General features: G+C 40.5%; 1 protein-coding gene across 8 annotated transcripts in view; it reads left to right on the top strand.

The window, feature by feature from the left end:
• mbnl2 (muscleblind-like splicing regulator 2) overlaps nt 1–18280 on the top strand; it is a 131416-nt gene that overhangs the window by 97968 nt on the left and 15168 nt on the right. For 5 of the 8 annotated variants that reach the window (XM_043691341.2, XM_043691334.2, XM_043691339.2 and 2 more), the window contains one exon: nt 2289–2327. The exons of 1 other annotated variant lie outside the window; for it this stretch is intronic. In XM_043691341.2, coding sequence (XP_043547276.1) covers nt 2289–2327 — 39 coding nt within the window. Of the gene's footprint in view, nt 1–2288; nt 2328–3388; nt 3484–18280 lie in introns of all 8 variants that reach the window. 2 more of the 8 variants (XM_043691337.2, XM_043691340.2) reach the window with 1 other exon arrangement.

Raw genomic sequence — 18280 nt, 5'->3', positions numbered from 1 at the left:
CCTGGAAACAGCTTGTATTTCAATGCAAGCAGCCTTTCGGGCAGCTTCAATGGAATTTTCATTTTCTTATATAAAAAAAACTTGTAGATTTTTGTGATGGCCTTATCTAAAGCTGTTTTAAAACAAATAATGAAATGACTGCATGTAGTAAATGCAAAATTCCTCTATATATGATTTAAAAGAACACATATTAACAAGTAACAATTAATATGAAAGGATTGTTTAGTAGTAAATAATTAGATCAACTCTGATTTGACATCTTTAAAGCAATGGTTTTTCTTGATGTTTACATCCTTGTGTAGTGTTGATTTTGCACAGATTTTAAGCTACTGTTTCCTTTTTGTTGATAGTAACTGGTTGCCACCACTAGTAAACCTCCCAAACTATTGGTCCTGCCGTCAATTAAAATAATCAAATGTTGTAATCTGTCCAGGCTGTATTGAATACATGTATGCAATTATTTGATTAAATAATTTGATTTTTGGCTGTTAATTAAAAATAGAAAAACAGATTAATTTGTGGCTATTCTCATCCTAATTGCCTTTTAGAATTCTATTGCGTACAGGACGTTATTTCAGCCCACTCTGCCCAATTGTGCCCATGATGCTACTGTACCCTTTATTGAATGAGCTCACAAGTCTGTTGTGTGGCACTGTATCAAACCCCTTTTGTTAGTCCATTTATACCAGAACAGCATTATCCACATGAACCCTTTCTGTTACCTCTGTTTTTTTTTTAAAAAAAAAGCTCAAAGTTACTTAAGCATTTCCACTTTCCATGCTGGCTCTTCCCAGTCAACCTACCTTTTTCTGTGTAATGACTAATTCCATTCTAAATAATTGATACTGGGGACTTCCCTGCCAGTGATTTAAATTAATATGATGATCTTTTGAATATCCAGTTGCAATGGAAAAGTGAATTTTATCTGCAGTAATTGACTCATTTTAATAGATGTAAACTTTCAATAAAGCTTGTCCAAACTTTGCTTATTTGCAAAATAGTGAAGCATTGATTAAATGGCTATCAGTACTTCATTGATATGACATTAGATAAATGAAGTATTCCACTGCAATACAAATTTACTAAATATGATTCATGTACAATTGTTAATGCTAGGTATAAAGTGTTTGCACTTTAAAATCTGTGCAACAAATTATTCTGTAAAATTTTTAAGTAACCTCTGGTAATTTAACTGCATAAAAATTAATCTGTTACTTCTGTAAATATTTACAACAAACACAGTTAACAAGATTGTATATTACAAATCTGTTCTTTGTACTACATTTAATAAAATAGTGTTGTATAATGTCTAAAATAAAGTCTTTAATATTTTTGGGTCAGTTAGCCATCTAGAATGTGGTACTGAATGATTGAATATGTGTGGTTGTCAATCAATCATAGTCATCGAGATGTACAGCACGAAAACAGACCCTTCAGTCCAACTTGTCCATGTCGATCAGATATCCTAAACTAGTCTAATCCCATTTGACAGCACCAGGCTCATATCCCTCTAAGCCCATCCAGATGCCTTTTAAATGTTGTAATTGTACCAGCCTCCACCACTTCCTCTGACAGCTCATTCCATACATGCACCACCCTCAGCGTGAAAAAGTTGCCCCTTAGGTTCCTTTTAAATTTTATCCCCCCTCAGGAAGCTTGCCTCCTTGCTTTGCCCGGCTTGATTTGGAGTAGGCCTTTCCGGCTGTAGAACCAATTTTCTCTCTCTTTCCCATGGAGAGACTCCTATGGTACTTTATGAACTAAGGCTGATTACCATTGTTGTTATTTTTTAATATTTCACAAATATGACTGTTTTGCTACCTAATCCTTTGAGCATGGTTCAGAATAATGTGCAATCAAATATGCTTGGAATGAAATCGCCACCCAGCTTCACTCTTCCTAGTTGCGACTGTCACAAAGGACGTTAAAACTCAGAGTCTTCAATGTGTGCATTCATTGTGTTTTGTCACTTGTTCTGCACTTCATTGTTTGAGTTAATTGTGTCCCTTGAATTATCAGTAGGACTTCTATAAAAACAAAAGATCTTTCAACTTGGTATAAAAATAAATTCTTAGAAATTAATACTTTAATGAAGTAGAAGTGGAATGATGAGCGTTTTGAGATTTGAACTGAATCTCTCAGTATTAAAACTAACTGACATGGAAGGGTTTTTGTATCTGTTTTCAAGATCTTGGCTTTATGATCTAGCACTAACCGTGCATTCTTAATACTTTTTTTTTCCCCTCCCCCAAATTCACCTTTCTAAATGTTCCACTGCATGATGGCAGGGTCGGTGTTTTGCATGACTCCTCCAGCTACAACTGTTGGTAGGTTTCATCTTTTGTTTCAATACCTTGAATGTAATCAATATATGATGAGCATTTTTTAATTCAGCCTAGATACTTACTTTTACCATGGGGGAGAAAACTACAAAATATAGAGTTGAATCTTCAGATTATTTCTTCGGTTAACCTGAATTTGAAGAAATTAATTTTAACGTAGAATTTAACTTGTTTATCTGTTTTTCGCTTCAATTTTGAACTAAAATTTGAATCATCTTGTCCATTTTTGTTAGAACAATTATAATTTTGTGCAGCAGAAATTGGTGTATCAAACTACAGCATGCATTGATTTGACTTTTTACAATTGACCTTTGGGACAGAGATTGGCTGAGAACCTTTTGGTTGTAACAGCTCAAACAATGCTTATTATCAGCATTCATAATCTGTAGATTGTGAGGCAGGAGTTGAAAATGGGATACTTATTAATATTGGTGTGAAATCTGTTTTTTTTTCATAATAATAACCTTCTATATGTAAATATCTCTTTAAGCATCTTTGTTTTACTTGATAACATTGAATCTATCCTAAGTAAGTTAGAAAATCAAGTCTTAATATATTATGTATCGGAGTCTCCCAGAGAAGTTCAGGAAGGTGCATTCTTAAAAATTTCTTACTACAAAATTACAACTTTTAAAAAATAACCTAACGTGGGCACTGTTTACTTGATTTGATCTAACTTTTGTTAAAAGATTTAAGTCCATAACATTGAAGTAATACCATGAGATGGGAGAAAAGTTGAAGAGTATTTTTCCCATGTCCCCTAGCTTCCTTTTGTATGTTCTCTGGGAAACCCTGATTATGTTGGCATTAGTCCTTTTTAATTGTGATTGTAATAAGCTTTTTTCCTTTCTCTTTTTTTTTAATTTTCTCCCATGCTTCCTTGCTTTGCATTATGATTGCATGTCACCTGCTGGTGTAACCTCCTCCTCCCTCCACGATGGCTTTCTGCTATGTGATATCTGCCATGCCCAAAAATACAACACATGCAATGGTTGCCATGTGCCGCACCCTTCTGTTCATTGCTTCCATGGTTCCCTTCCTGAAAGTACCCTTGATGCACAGTGCTACGCCCGCCACTGTCTCTGCAGCAACAACACCTGCCACAAGCGTTCCCTTCGCCGCAGCAGCTACAGCCAATCAGGTTTGCTCCTTTTACAGCTTTCTTTCATAAACCCACCGCCCCTCCCCTTGCAACTCTAAACGAGCGCTCACCAGAAAACTTTCTAAAGTCTCACCAATTTGTAAATTACCTGATTGCTGCAAAGCCAAATTGAATAATTGCAGCAGGCGTTTGTTTAGAGTTGTTTATTTTTCCCAGACAACAGTATGTTTTTGTGTGTTCTGTGCTGCATTATTTTTCATTAATTTCAACCTCGCTGTACTAATCACATTTTTTAGTTAAGTTCATTAAAACAGTGTTGCAATGTTGCGCCATGCAGCAAAACATAATTTATTAAGTAAATATTTTGATGTGAACATTGAAGTTGAAAAATACTTTAGTACTTCTTAGTAAGTTCCTTTTATTCCTGAACATGCCACCCACTTTAGTGATTTTATTTTTAAAATACTGTAATCTTAATTTTCGATATAATGTCATACATTTTGTAATTAAATCAAATGGCGTGTTGAGTTAGTACTGTCTTATATTGACAGATGTATATAGGATAAAAAGCCTTCTTGTGTTTGAGACTTTTGTTTACAAGAAATTGGTTATTGAGTGGAAGCAGAAGGGTAGTTTGTAAGTCACAAAATTACTTGTACCTCAAGTCCATTGCCTTCAATGGATGGGTTTGATTCGTAAAGCAGGTTTATTTTTGTGTGGACCCTTGTTAAGGGGAAGGTGGCAGGTTGCTGTCACCAATCCTGCTGGACATTTGTAGAAATTTTGTCAGCAGTCAGCAAGAATTCCACCTGTTCGTCATAACTTTTCCTGCTGATGAAGCGAAGACAACTCTGGCTCATTATCAGGGCCTGCAACACAATTTATTCCAAGATTTTCTATCTCTTGATAGCTGTATTAATCTTGTTTCTGAACCTCAACATCCGTTTGCTAATGCAATTGTGGGCGGCACAGTGGTTAGCACTGCTGCCTCACAGCGCCAGAGACCTGGGTTCAATTCCCGCCTGACTGTGTGGAGTTTGCATATTCTCCCCGTCTCTACATGGGTTTCCTCTGGGTGCTCCGGTTTCCTCCCACGATCCAAAAATGTGCAAGTTAGATGAATTGGCCATGCTAAATTGCCCGTAGTGTTAGGTGAAAGGGTAAATGTAGGGGAATGGGTCTGGGTGGGTTGCGCTTCGGCGAGTCGGTGTGGACTTGTTGGGCTGAAGGGCCTGTTTCCACACTAAGTAATCTAATCTAATCTAATCTAATCTAATCTAAAAAAAACTTTTTATAGCCTCTTTAATATACATCCTGTACTGGAGCAGTAGCAAACAATATTTTTATGGCAGGGCACATAAGGGCAGATGGCCAAACACATACTCCAAGGGGTAGTTTTGAAAGGCGGAAAGATACCTGAGATCCTTGGTGGCAGAAGGCACAACAGTGGTGGAGCATTTAAATCAGAGTGCACAAGAAACCATAGTTGGAAGAATGTGGGTATTTCAGAGGTTGAAAGGGTGAGAAGATTCTAGGTAGAGGAGGTCCAGGCCACACAGGGATTTGAAAATGAGGATCAGAATTTTAAAATAAAGACGTTGCTTAAGCAGAAGCTAGTATATGTCTGTGAGCACAGAGCTAATAGCTAAACAGGGCTATGTGCAAGATAGAGCTCAGATTACATTTGCAGAAAGTAGAATGTGGGTAGCCAGCCTGGTGTGCATTATTGTCAAGCATTGAAACAACAAAAGCATGAATGAGGACTTCAGCAAAAGAAAAAGCGATAGGGATAGGTAGGAGAGTTTGCCAGCGTCATTTCAGTGGAGTTGGCAGTGTTAGCGATGGTGTAGCATTAGGGCCAGAGCTCTGTCAAATATGACACCCACAGTTTCAAACTGCTTACAGTTGCCAGGGAAGCTATATATTTGGTAACTAGTAAACGATTAGTTATAGGAAAAATGATTAAGATCTTCTCAGTATTTCGTCGGAGGAATTTCTGTTCATTGTGTCAAAGAAACAGCTGTATAATTCAAGACTGGTCAAGAGAGATGGTTGTTAGATAAAGATGGCTGTGGTCAATGCTTTTTTTTCAGATATTGTTGCTGTGGGGAAGAACGTAGATGAGAAATAAAGGCCTAATGTTAGATCTCTGGGTGACCCCACAGGTATTAGTGCAGAAAACAATAGAGAAGTCAATGCAAGAGAATAATGAGAAGCCAGTGAATTCGGAGTGTAACTAGACAAACTAGAGAGATAAGAATTGTATTGTGTTTGCAATTCGTCTCAACTGACCAATCCTGTGGAGATGTTGCAAGAAAATTGTGTTCAACCGTTCTGAGGTGCATAGTTTCTCATGGACGCAGTCACATATTTGTAACTTTGGGAACCATTTCAATCTGGTGCCAGGGACAAAAGACACGATTCAAGCACAAAGTTCCAGGAAAGATGGGCTTGGATTTGGGAGGTAAAAACAAGGACTGCAGATGCTGGAATCCAGAGTCTAGATTAGAGTGGTGCTGGAAAAGCATAGCAGGTCAGGCAGCATCCGAGGAGCAGGAAAATCGACGTTTCAGGCAAATGCCCTTCATCAAGAATAGAGGCAGGGTGCCTGCAGAGTGGAGAGATAAATGAGAGGAGGGTGGGGATGGGGAGAAAGTAGCATAGAGTACAATAGGTGAATGGGGTTGGGGGTGGAGGTGATAGTTCAGAGAGGAAGGTGGAATGGATAGGTGGAAAGGAAGATAGGCAGGTAGGACAGGTCATGGGGATGGTGCTGAGCTGGAAGGTTGGAGCTGGGGTGAGATGGGGGAAGGGGAAATGAGGAAACTGGTGAAATCCACATTGATGCCACGGGGTTGAAGTGTTCTGAGGTGGAAGATGAGGCGTTCTTCCTCCAGGCGTCGGGTGGTGATGGAGCGACGGTGGAGGAGGCCCAGGACCTGCATGTCCTCGGCAGAGTGGGAGGGGGGAGTTGAAATGTTGGGCCACAGGGGGGTGGGGTTGATTTGGTGCGGGTGTCCCGGAGATGTTCCCTAAAGCGTGCTGCTAGGAGGCATCCAGTCTCGCCAATATAGAGGAGACCGCTTCGGGAGCAATGGATACAATAAATGATATTGATGGATGTGCAGGTCAAACTTTGGATATGGAAGACTTCTTTGGGGCCTTGGAGGGAGGTGAGGGAGGTGGTGTGGGCGCAGGTTTTGCAATTCCTGCGGTGGCAAGGGAGGATGAGTTGTTGGGCGTGGACCTGACCAGGTAGTCACAGAGGGAACGGTCTTTGCAGAAAGCGGAAATGGGTGGGGAGGGAAATATATCCCTGGTGGTGGGATCCGTTTGGAGGTGGCGTAAATGTCGTCAGATGATGTGGTTTATGCGAAGGTTGGTCGAGTGGAAGGTGAGGACCGGGGTGTTCTGTCCTTGATACAGTTGGAGGGGTGGGGTTTGAGGGCAGAGGGGTGGGGTGTGGATGAGATGCATTGGAGGGCATCTTTAGCCACATGGAAAGGGAAATTGTGGTCTCTAAAGAAGGAGGCCATCTGGTGTGTTCTGTGATGGAACTGGTCCTCCTGGGAGCAGATACGGCGGAGGTGGAGGAATTGGGAATACGGGATGGCATTTTTGCAGGAGGTATGGTGGGAAGAGGTGTAATCCAGGTAGCTTTGGGAGTCGGTGGGTTTGTAAAAAAAAATAAAGTCATGTCAAGTCGGTTGTCATTAATGGAGATGGAGAGGTCAGGAAGGGGAGGGAGGTGCCAGAGATGGTCCAGATGAATTTAAGGTTGGGATGGAATGTGTTGGTGGGAGCACGAGATAGCGCCAATGCAGTTATCAATGTAGCGGAGGAAGAGGTGGGGTGTGGTGCTGGTGTAACTACGGAAGATGGTCTGTTGTACGTAGCCAACAAAGAGACAGGCATAGCTGGGGCTCATATGGGTGCCTGTGGCTATCCCTTTGGTCTGGAGGAAGTGGGAAGATTCGAAGGAGAAATTAAGGGTGAGGACCAGTTCAGCCAAACGAATGAGTGTGTCGGTGGAAGGGTATTGTTGGGGATGTCGGGAGAGGAAGAAACTGAGGGCTTGGAGGCCCTGGTCATGGCGGATGGAGGTGTAGAGGGATTGGATATCCATGGTGAAGATGAGGCGTTGGGGGACGGGGAAACGGAAGTCTTGGAGGAGGTGGAGGGCATGGATGGTGTCTCGAACATATGTGGGGAGTTCCTGAACTAGGGGGGTTGGGACAGCGTCGAGGTAGGTAGAGATGAGGTCGGTGAGACAGGAGCATGCTGAGACAATGGGTCGGCCAGGGTGGTCAGGCTTATGGATTTTGGGAAGGAGGTAGAATCGGGCGGTGCGGAATTCCCGGACTATGAGGTTGGAAGCTGTGGGTGGGAGATCACCTGAGGTGATGAGGTTCTATATGGTCTGGGAGATGACAGTTTGGTGATGGGGGGGGGCGAGGTGGGGGTCATGGTCAAGGTGGCGCTAGGAGGAGGTGTCATCGAGTTGGCGTCTGGATTTGGGAAGGACCAGCACTGTGCAAGAATTTTGCAGAGAAGGTAAAAATGAGGTTATAAATGCAGCAGTAATTTGCAAAAAAAAATGTAAAAAGGAATTTTTGAGTACAGCAACAATGACGTTAGAAGAAGTGAGCGATAGTACATGAGGGAAAACCATGAACAATTTCAGCTCAGTTGGAAGTCATGAGGAAAGTTGGGTGGTTGACATGACAATGGGATCAGGAGCTTGGTCTTAGGACAATTTGAGTTCAGAAAGTGCATGAAAGCAAGTAAAGATGCTAGGATGGATTATTAATCAAAACTACCAAAAGTATAGGTCTACATATTGATTCCTTCGGCACTTACAGATACTTACCCTTGTCATCCAGACATTACTTCCTGCCCCATTCACCTGCTTTCCAGTTCCAATTTCCAATATTTGAATTTTTATCCACATCAAAGTGGTAATCTTTCACTTGGAATTTTGCCAGAAAGGTTTTATTAAAAATCTCAGTTCAGTGTAAGTTATCATTAAGCATTAAAAGCAGCAAAGTTAATGCCCAAAATGTAGAAAACTGAAGAGTTAACATGTTGTTTTGAGACTACATCTCAACAGCATTGCATACGTCTTTTGAACTTAGTATACCAGCACTACTGCTGATTTGCACTTTTGAAGTCTTGGTATTCTTTAGTGTGTTTTCTGGAGGTCTAGTGGCAATTCTTCATTATTGACGCACTTACCATCAATTCTTGATTTTTTTTGTCCCAAGTTGACTGATGATGCCAAATGTTATTTCGCTCCTATGTGGTTCACTTTAGTGATAAGAATTAGTTTCTCTCCCATTGTGATCTACAGTGAAAATAATCTTAACAAATCACTCTGTTTAAATGTGAAGCTTCATAATGCTTTGTCTTTTGGACTCTTCTGGTTATCATCTATATAAATATCCTTTATAATATTTAACTACAGTCATGCATGGTTATGAAACACATTTTTGTTCCTAACCATTAGATGAAATTTACACAATAGTCCCAAATTTCCACACCAAAGTTTATGTTCCAGAAAAGCTTCCACCGCCCTCTTTTGTCTAGCTCTATCAATGTATGATACACCATTCCTTTCAGCTTTGTGTGTTTATCTACCTTCCCTCTAAATGAACTTGTTACTTGCCTCTGATACTTAGAGTGGTTATAATTTCTGCATTTTCATTGCATTCTGTGTTGAGAGGTTTTGCCTGAATTCCTTATTGAGTTTATTAATGACTATATGTTATCTTGATGGCCCCTCATTTTGATCTCTCCCCATGTGGAAATATTTTCTCTGCATCTACCCTAAAGATATGTCAGGTTATTCTTTCAGCTTTCTCTTTTCTAGGGAAAAGAGCACCGTTCTGTTAATTCTTTCATCATGGTTCTAACTTTTCAATACTGAAATCATCCTTTTCTTTGCATCAGCTTTAGTGCCTCTACATCCTTTTCATAATATGGAAATCCGATTGTGTACACAACTCAAAATGTGACCAAACCAAAGTTGAGAACATGCTGAACATAATTTCTCTGCTTTTCAGTTCTGACTGTTGGGAATGAATCGCCACATTTAGTGATTTATGTATCTGTATCCCAAGACCTCCTTGCTCATCTACTCCAGATACACAATTATTTTCCAAGCCTCTGTGGTTTCCTTATTCTTCCTGTCAAAATTCACCATCTCACACTTGGCTAGATTGAAATTTACTTGTCAAATAATGCACTTCCTGTAGGTTTAATATTGTCAGATTTTCTCACTGCCTTGCTCTGTATTTTCTATGTAATGCCCCCACAAACTTTGAAATTATGCTTCAGCTTCACAGGCCCAAATCATTTGAGTGTAAGAGATAACGTTTATTTCCAGACATTCAATTAATAATATGATGGTATTATTACTTAAATCTATGACATTATTGAATATTAATAGAACTCAACTTTTTTGTGAAATTATTCATGAAATATACAGAGGAACTCGAGTATCCAGAGGACATGGGCAGGGAGTATTTCATCCAGTTCATCGAATGCCGGATAACACAGTTTAGCCAAGCATCAGGACCTTGCAATTTTGTCGGATAAGCCAAAATTCAGATAGTTGAAGGCGGGATAATCGAGGTTCCTCTGTTATATACATTTTGGAAATTGCAATACAGTCATTCTTCTGTAACCGCAAGGTTTCCATTCCTGAAAACTCTCTCAAATCATGAATTTGCAAAAGTGCAGCTTATTAACTATTGTAAAAATATGGATAGCTTCCCAAATGCTCAGTTTTTTTGATTAAAATAAAATAATAAATACTAAGACTTCTGAAATAAAATGTAATATTAACAGAATAAAATACTAAAAACAATTGTGGTGTATTGTAACTCACCAATAAAGATGAGAAAAATCTGTGTATCGGGCTAGATGTTGTTAGGGAAGCTTATTGGCAGTTAGTGTGTATTAGAAGGTAGATGGTGCAGATGTGCCACCTTCCCATCACACTCCCCTGTTAATGTGCCAGCCTCCTCTACCTCCACCTGACAGATCCCCTCAAACTGTTCACTCTCCTGAGCACCTATGCCCTTGCTCATGGAGGGCTGCGAGGGAAGAGCTGCATATTAGAAGTGTTGGAGAGTGAGATTTTCACATAAGTAATTGCTGATCAGCGAGTTTTGCCCGTAGCTTTGAATTATCGGTAACTTATTTTTGACATGAAAAGGTGAATTCATGATTCATAATTTTGTAGATATGGAGGAATGACCATCTAATACAAAATTCTCTTCGTTGAGTGAAAATATTTGGATAATGTAAGGTGAACCTTTCTTCCGTAAATATTCTAATGTGGAATTTAAAGAAATTAAAATGTATTGCAGAATTTGTACAAATAATTTCAAAAATGCCCTCTACTACTGGCACGACAGCCATCATTCGATATGTTGCCAATGCTGAAGGTTAAATGTGCTTGTTACTTTTAACATTATCCCATTCTGATAATATTTTTGGACTCTGACTGGGTGGGAGGAAACAGTTTTATTTCATCTTTAAAACATAGTAAGCAATCAATTCACAAGACAATATAGATCCCGTTGAGCAACAAAATGTTCCAGAACATTTCTTCACTGTTCTTCATGAATCATTGTTTATTATCATAGGTGATTGGTTATTTAAGGTTTCTTAAATTTATATTTTTGGAATTTACTGCGGGTTTCAATGCATGTTGCTAAAACAGTGCAATTTTATTACTGCATCTGAAAGCAGAACTGTAATGTACAACAATGAAGCAGATACTTATCAGTTGTGATGTGGGGAGATTTAACTTTGTAATTTTTTTTTAAGTAAAGCATTCCTTTTTGTTTGTGACCAAAAGATCATATCCCTTACTGCTGGATTTTGTTTTTGTTTTAAAAACTGCACTACAACACAACTTATTCTTGTATTAATGGAAATAAAGCAATATTTCAAAGGAATTGAGCCAGGGTGCCTGGCACTGTGAGGCAGCAGTGCTAACCTCTGAGACACTGCGACGCAACCTATAGCAAACAACCTGTAACTTAAAAATATTATCATACAATTGGTTTACGTTTGTTCCAATGGCAGGGGGGGTAAACAAAATACATTTCAAATCGGCCAATGGGAAATATCAGATCTATTGAAAGTGATATTTGTGTTTCTGACTGTTTTGATCCTTTGAGTGGTTCCTGACTTTATCAAGCTGAGCTGCAAGTTTACGTCATACTGGATATTTTACCTGGAACTGACTTTATAAGTTTCAATTGCACGACTTGGATGCAAACCAATAAAATAATGCATGCAATTTAATATCTTTAAAACTTGTAAAGCAGCTGAAAACTTTCCAAAAACTATTTTAGTTTTGGCCGTTGTCTCAAGAATTTGCCACAGTAACTTGTGTTTCAAAAGCATGTAGATGCTTAGCGGTTCCACACTTAAATCGTGTCATGTTTAGTCAATATGACCATAATTTTCCACTGCTTTTGTCAAAGCTTTGTATTGCTTTTGCAGCTATGTAGAGTTTGCATGTCTTGTTATTGATTTACATAGGGCAACAACATTTTAAATTTGCCCAGGATTCCTGTCAAGCTTTGTATGAGTTATTTTTGGAAGTGCACTGTTACATACAGTTGTCTTCCACACATACCACCCCACTGCAATCCCTGTCATTGTGCTACTTGGGTTACTACTTACTACAGCTAATTTTAGAAAATACATGGAAATTAGTGTTGATATTTATCAAGTGCACGTCATTGACAATGGATTGCAGAAAGTTCTCAAGTTGTTAGTTTGGATTTCTAATACAGAACATTTTCACAGCTGTGCATATTTTAAACCTGTCTATGCAAATGTTCAGTCTTAAATCCAATGGTGATTCAAACACCATAACAAAACCAACTGATTACAATCATGTAAAGTTAATAGAGAATTAAGCTGAAAGCTGCAAAGTCTGAATCTGCATTTTTGGTGTCTCCTTTGTTGTGTTTAAGACTGCCTGTTTCTGTCATTGCAATACAAAACCAAACCGAGCACTATTTGTTGGCTTGTTATACTGACCTACCCTCTTCCTCTGTGCTATGTCTTTCAACTAACTTTGTGCTCAACCTGCTAATTCCCTACCTTTTGTCGAAGTGAGTGGAAGCTTTGCCCAACTGTCGTGACTTCAATTCGGGCCACTGTTCTTGCCTAAACTGCTGCTTTCTGAAACATGGGAAAGGTATGCTATAGCGATTTGGCTAGATTTGTTTTTCTTTCATTTTTAAACTTGGGCAGGGACTGCTGCTATTATGCTTGCTAAGTTCATGTTTTATTTTGTAATTATGTTAATGAGTGTAGCTGCCTGTGATATTGAACTAGTAAGAAGTGATCAATGTACTGAAGTCAGCACATCGCTCATAACTGCCGGCATAAGCTTAAAGCTTTTGACAACTATTGTATGAAAATTACAATCTGATCATGAGCACTAATATTTCATGTTCTTTTTAAAAATGTTTATTGAATATGAGTTCTACATAGCACTGGAGTGATTTTAAAGTACTAGAGAAATATAAACTCTGAAAATATCAACAGTCATCATATTAATGAAATGTCTGGCATGCATATTGACCACCACAGTTTAACTGCTAATTTGTTATATTTCTCTAGAAATGTTTGCAGTTAATAAAACACAAATTTGAGGAGTTTAAGTTTTTTTTTTATTAGATTCCCTGCAGTGTGGAAACAGGCCCTTCGGCCCAACAAGTCCACCCCAACCCTCCGAAGATTAATCCACCCAGACCCATTTCCCTCTGACTAATGGACCTAACACTATGGGGCAATTTAGCATGGCCAATTCACCTGCCGTGCACATCTTTGGACTGTGGGAGGAAACCGGAGTACCCGGAGGAAACCCACGTAGACACGGGGAGAATTTGCAAACTCCACACTGACAGTCACCTGAGGCGGGAATTGAACCTGGGACCCTGGTGCTGTGAGGCAGCAGTGCTAACCACTGAGCCACCGTGCCACCCGGATAATAAAATGGAAAGATTAGATTACATTACATTACTTAGTGTGGAAACAGGCCCTTCGGCCCAACAAGTCCACACCGACCTGCCAAAGCGCAACCCACCCAGACCCATTGCACTACATTCACCCCTGCCCCTAACACTACGGGCAATTTAGCATGGTCAATTCACCTAACCTGCACATTTTTGGACTGTGGGAGGAAACCAGAGCACCCGGAGTAAACCCACGCAGACACTGGGAGAATATGCAAACTCCACACAGTCAGTGATTAAAAATTTCTTCAGTCAGAGGGTGGTGAACCTGTGGAATTCTCTACCACAGGAGGCTGTGGAGGCCATGTCATTGAAAATATTAAAGAAAGGGACAGATAAATTCGTATATTTTAACTGCATTAGGGATAAGGAGACAGAATGAATATAAGACATGCAGACAGAGGATCAGATCCTATGAAGAGCAGGGTTTGGGGGCAGGTGGGGATGGTGTTGGGGAGAGGGCAGGGGAGTGGTGTTGGGGAGAGGGCAGGTGTGTGGTGTTGGACAGTCGCCTGAGGTGGGAATTGAACCCGGGTCTCTGGCGCTGTGAGGCAGCAGTGCTAAAATGTAATAGATTATAATACAAGAAAAATATTGCATTCCTTTAGGAATTAAAAATAATTAATTAGGAACCCTGCAGGTCTGAGAAATTGGCAATATTGGAGTAATTTTATTCTGAAATTCCATATATTGAATACCGAATTGAACGTACAGAGAACCTCGATTATCCGAACGAGATGGGCGGGTACTATTTCATTCAGATAATTGATTATTTGGATAATTGATTCAATGCCATTCCTCTGGGGCTTGGAGTTTTCTGTTAAGTCTGATCCCTGTTAAGGAGACTAGGCAGTAGCACACCGCATGTGAGCCCCTACCCCTTACCCTTGTCTGCCCCAAAAGCTGCCCAACACTGCTCCACCCGACCCCAACCCTGTCCAACACCACACACCTGCCCTCTCCCCAACACCACTCCCCTGCCCTCTCCCCAACACCATCCCCACCTGCCCCCAAACCCTGCTCTTCATAGGATCTGATCCTCTGTCTGCATGTCTTATATTCATTCTGTCTCCTTATCCCTAATGCAGTTAAAATATACGAATTTATCTGTCCCTTTCTTTAATATTTTCAATGACATGGCCTCCACAGCCTCCTGTGGTAGAGAATTCCACAGGTTCACCACCCTCTGACTGAAGAAATTTTTAATCATCTCAGTCTCAGAGACTGTGAACAACATGCTACTTCTAGTCTATATAGCCTTGTTAGAATTTTATACATTTCAGTCAGATCCACCTCATCCTTCTACATTGTAATGGATACAGTCAAACTATTCTGTTCTAAAAGAACAGCCCTATCATCCCTACTATAAGCTTAGTGAAACTTTACTAAAATTTTGGTAGGCATAGGATTTTTTGTTTCAATCCATTTTTGCTATTTTCTCTAACTTTGTTATGCAAAATACTTCTACTCTTTCTGAATTTACCTTCAGTAGTAGTCCAACTGTAGCTGTGATAATTTTGTTTTTCTTTTGGATGCTGGTGTGTACCTCGTGGTACACCTCTGATTATATATTTTTAATTTATTCTTTCATTGAAGATGAACATTGCTGGGAAGATCGGCTGTTCTTGCCCATTTATTTCCAGCCTCTAGCGACTGTCTGTGTGGAGTTTGCACATTCTCCCCATGTCTGCATGGGTTTCCACTAGGTGCTCTGGTTTCCTCCCACAGTTCAAAAGATGTGCAAGTTAGGTGGATTGGCCGTGCTAGTGTTCACGGATGCGCAGGTCAGGTGCATTAGTATGGCAAATGCAGGGATAGGTAGAGGATGAGTCTGGGTGGGATGATCTTCGGACAGTTGGTGTGGACTTGTTGGGCTAAATGGCCTGTTTCCACACGATGGGGATTCTATCCTGAACTGCCCTTGAACTGATTGGCTTGTCAAGTCAGTTCAGAGAGTGATTACAGCCACTTTGAACCTGGATGTGAATAGGCCCAGATCAGGTAAGGATAGCAGATTTGCTTCCCAAACAGGCAGTAATGAACTACATGGGATTTTTACAGCATTACTAGTTTCATAATCACCGTAGCTCTGCTCGTCTTCTTGGTATGCTACCCCTTTGAGCAATATGTGGAGTAGCAGGGAAGTTGGAAAATTGGACAAAATTAAGATTGGAATCTGAACATCATGAAATATTTTTCAATTTCCCCTTAATGTTTGAATGTCAACTTAAGAGCTTGGTGATCAACAGTGACTATCTTGTTTCCATTGTTTGCATCTCATTATTAGCTCAATTCACCTTGTTTACATGGCAATTCCAATTATCCAGTCCTTCACTGAAAACCCTAGATAGCAGTAATTCTAACATGGGGGTCAGAGCAGTTACTTGGTGGCAGCTGTTCGTTCTCCAAACCTTCATTCAACTCTGTCTTTATCACAGCAATCATGTATGCTGTATGGACACCATTAATCACCACCACCCCCTGCCCCGCCCTGCCCCTTTTAATCCATGGTAGTGGCAAACCATCACCCTCACCACTCTTTGTCTCAAATCTCTCATTGCTTCAGTCTTTCACTTTGGAGCTCAGACAACAAACATCTACACAAGATGCACCTTGTGGCTCTTAGCTTCATTACTTAGCACTCAGTTGCTCTGTGCTTACTTGGAGGTTGCCATCCTCTGTGTGGTTTTGTTTTTCAGTGCAGAAGCTCTTTAATGCTAAGTTATAGGCTTTCATCTTCTGGCTTGTAATTTTTTTAGTGCAGAGAGGCATAAGCAGCTTGTCATAGTTTGGAAAGATGAACAGTGAAGGCCTGGACATGTCACTGAATGGCATGTGCCCTTCTACATCAGTGCCATGCCTATACTTTTTGTAGCAAACGCACTGCATGTGCTTCAACCAAATAGCCATGTCTGAATGTCAAAGGGGACTATCCTTCGTGAAGTGAAGGGGAACTATGGGCAGTAAGGAGGTGTCACCATAGTCAGAAAAGGAGCCTATCAGAAACTTGTCCAGTCAGTCAGATGTTTGATCCTACAGAAGCCCTGGATCTGTGTCTTTGCATTCCAGGTTAGAGGGGGGGGGCGGGCATTAATGATCAAAGGGTTTATCAGAGACCTCCATGGTGTCTACAGAAAGTGGGAAACCTCAACCTGAGAATAGGGTTTGTTGGACTGGGATGCTGTGGGAATGATTACAGTGAAAGGACACAATTGAAAATAGAAGGGTTAGATCTCAGAGCGTCAGAGAGGATGGGGAGCTATTGAAGGGGATTGGGGGAAAGAGTTGACAAGTCTCTATTACTCTATCTTGTACATGGCCAGCAAAGCCTTGACAGTACACAAAGCGAAGGGCCCTGGGGATAAACTGGGAACAATTTTTGGTCTTGTAAATGGGCTGAATGGAAAAGAGGAACGTCATTGGGGCCAGAGACAGCAACATAAAAGGGAATGAGAAGGTGTTTGGGAGTTGGGGTTTCGTGCTACATCCTGGCTAAACCCTGCAAGTCACTCTCAAAAGCGCAAAGAGTTAAAATCTTGTTGTCACTGATCCACAGTCAACTGAGCAATAATGATGCAAAATGGTTGCCACCACGTGGAGTGGAGAGAGTTGCTGTTTTTCTCTTTGTGGATGTTAGTGGAGCACATGCAGAATGAAGTTGTTTGAATTTGAAGACCTGCCAGAGGCAATTGCATTACGCAGGCATTGACAGGTCCTTCATTGTCCAAGAATGAATATTGTAAATTGCAGCCTTAAGCAGTCATGGCCATTACATTGTTCACATTAATTGCTTCACATTAATATGTCAGCGAAACAAATGTAATCCGGTGTCCGTTTGTAAGTATCAGCCAGACATGACATTTCTGAAACATAGTTGACACTGGAAGATGATATTTTGCAGCTTCCACAGTTTAGTGTGCATGCAAGGACATGGTTTGTTGTGTTCAAAAATGTTTTTTTGGGGGTTGGACAGTGTTATCATATTAGTGTACTACATACCTCAGAACTCTTTATCATGGTATGGTATTGACCTTCTTGCAAAGTCTCCATGGCATATCATGTCAGGGTACAACATGACACTTATTAGAATTTGACAGGAGGACTAGAAGTACCATTAATGAAGGGGTGTTTTCTTTTTGACGCTCTCCATGGATTGTCTCCTTACACATCTGACAACATCACGTGGCTAAAGTAGTATTGCTTCAAATGCAAAGTTGAAGGAGAATGTTGTCAGCAAGAATCGCAACTTTCAGCAGTTTCTGCACAGCCTCCAAAGGAAGAAATAGCAGATGAAAATTCTTCATGGATGGTGAGGAAAATGATGCAACCTACATTTAGGATGCTATAGACTGCAAACTTTCATTCTTTTGAGACTGCCGTATCATCAACCTGCAGAATTTGTCCACTCCATCAAAGTTCAAATTATGTGAGAGATTTGGAAGTCTGTATCTGATGTCCTGGGACCTGCCATGACAGATAAATTTGAGAATGCCTTCCAAGGTTCTCAGGCCATACAGGGATGGTTGTTTGTAGACTATGGCTACCCCTCGAAATATGGCTGATGAGACCTTTGTGTTCTGTTAGGGCCACAGTGGAACCGGCAGAGCTTCCTTAAGATGAGGTTTTGATATCTGGACCCCTCCAGTAGTGTCTTGCAGGCCCAAAAAAAGATTTGCTGCATCATGTGGTGTGCTTATGCCCTTCGCAGCTAAAGGGTTAATGTCATGGACAGAGGGGAAATGTAGGACCAATAGCCATCTTATGAGAATCAGAACTCTGACTGGAAG

This window comes from Chiloscyllium plagiosum, unplaced genomic scaffold (assembly GCF_037043375.1).
Source record: "Chiloscyllium plagiosum isolate Xiang-an unplaced genomic scaffold, Cpla_swu_hap1 HiC_scaffold_6, whole genome shotgun sequence".
In the NCBI taxonomy this organism is placed as follows: Eukaryota; Metazoa; Chordata; class Chondrichthyes; order Orectolobiformes; family Hemiscylliidae; genus Chiloscyllium; species Chiloscyllium plagiosum.
The sequence above is the reverse complement of the archived record's forward strand: the minus strand, read 5'-3'. Positions and strand labels throughout refer to the sequence as shown.